The sequence below is a fragment of the Oncorhynchus mykiss genome, chromosome 8 (assembly GCF_057628025.1).
Source record: "Oncorhynchus mykiss isolate SJ-2025 chromosome 8, ASM5762802v1, whole genome shotgun sequence".
Lineage (NCBI taxonomy): Eukaryota > Metazoa > Chordata > Actinopteri > Salmoniformes > Salmonidae > Oncorhynchus > Oncorhynchus mykiss.
In genome coordinates, this window is record NC_143029.1 from 64992410 (window position 1) to 64994042 (window position 1633).

The following is a 1633-nucleotide window of genomic DNA, read 5'->3' on the forward strand; positions in this document are numbered from 1 at the left end:
TCATTCTGCTCACCTTCTTCTCTCTATTTCTCTCCGCAGAAAATCTCTCAGAGCCAGAGGAGAATGGATTAAAATAGACAGGAGACTTCAGAGGACCTGAGGTAGAATCCCCAAATCCCAAAAGAGGGACACAAACAAACTACTCTGAGAGGCAGACTCCATAGACCTTCCCATCGCAGCAAGGAAAGATCGGAATCATTACAGAAACTGAAGGATTTCAAAGGAAAACGTCCATCTCTCATAAAACAATTAATCTTTGGTCTTCAAACTTTCTTAAATAATGCTTTGGTCTTTAAACCCCCAGACAAGGCACTTAAGGAAGGAGGGGAGGATAAAGAGATTCTCCCTGCATCAATGAATTTTCCAGTCTCTTGCTATCCTCCCTTGGCATGTGCTACTATATCAGCAACATCTTCACTATCAAGCACTAGTTCAGGGTCAAATCACCATAGAAACAATCCCCTTCCTGGTAACAGCAACACCCTTGACTGACTAATTCAATAATCTATCCTTGTTTGCTATTGTGGTTGGCTTCTTCAATAGATGACCCTCTAAAGGAGTTGCTAAGACACTCACTGTCAGTGAACCATGAAGGAAGACATCTTGGATTTTTTCAGTAACTTGTGGAAGGTGGCCACCACCAAGCATGACCAGGGGATCTACAATACAGTCTGCCTGGTGGTGCTGCTAGCCCTGCCTATGGTGGTGCTCTTCACTTCTCTGGTGGTGTGCTGCCACTGCTGCTGCTGTCGCCGGGCCAACTCCACTGGTTGCTGCGGAGACAGCCCAAGTTCAGACACAGCAAAATCAGACAAAAAGAAGAAGAAGAGTCCCAAAAATGAGGACTTGTGGATCTCGGTCAAAACAGGACCTATGACACAAGACAGGGTTGCCCTGACGATGGTGTAGTAGTCGTGACTGATGTTCAGATAAGGTTTAATTATTTTGTATTTATATGAAGCTCTTTTTTACTGCAATGTACAGGTACATAATGCCGGGCAAGGCCAGCCTTAGCCTTTTAAAGGCCCTAAGCGATATTTGTTTTTAAGTTTTAAAGTTAATTTCCTGCAATTCTACACATTTTGCAATGGGGTGTACAGAAAATGTTGAAGTTTTAAATCACCTTTTCCCAGTTCTACACATTTTGCCATGGCGCAGAAAGAACTTTTGCAATTTTATAACAAATTTCATGCCATTCTACACATTTTGCCATGGGGTAGAGATACATTTTTTGACCGTTTGAAAGCAACTTTCCTGCAATTCGACATATTTTGCCATGATTTAATGATACCGGAGTGACAGTGACGAACAAAATCAACGAGGGCCCCATGGAGGTCAGGGCCCCTAGGCACGTGAACTGCGTGCCCAGTCGGTATTCAGCCATGATTATGCCTGGAGCCGGCACTGGTGTTCAATATGCTCCATAGAAACTCTTGAAAGAGACTAAAAGAGCCAATAATATGTGATTGATTGTGTGTGTGCGTGCATGCATATGTGTGGCTGTGCATATGCACGTACGTGTTACTCTCAAACTCAACTCTGTACCTTGAAGCTAGTTCCACAGCATTTTTTTTATTGTTTCCTTCGAATCACAGACTGATTTAGACCTGAGACACCAGGTGTGTGCAATTAC

General features: G+C 43.3%; 1 protein-coding gene across 1 annotated transcript; it reads left to right on the top strand.

Annotated features, from left to right (window-relative positions):
• The first annotated feature begins 438 nt into the window (after positions 1-438).
• LOC118965541 (uncharacterized) lies at positions 439-1037 on the top strand. Its single transcript, XM_090182280.1, has one exon. It carries the CDS (start codon positions 589-591, stop codon positions 907-909), a length of 321 nt encoding a protein of 106 aa, XP_090038406.1. The 5' UTR covers positions 439-588; the 3' UTR covers positions 910-1037.
• Positions 1038-1633: the final 596 nt, after the last annotated feature.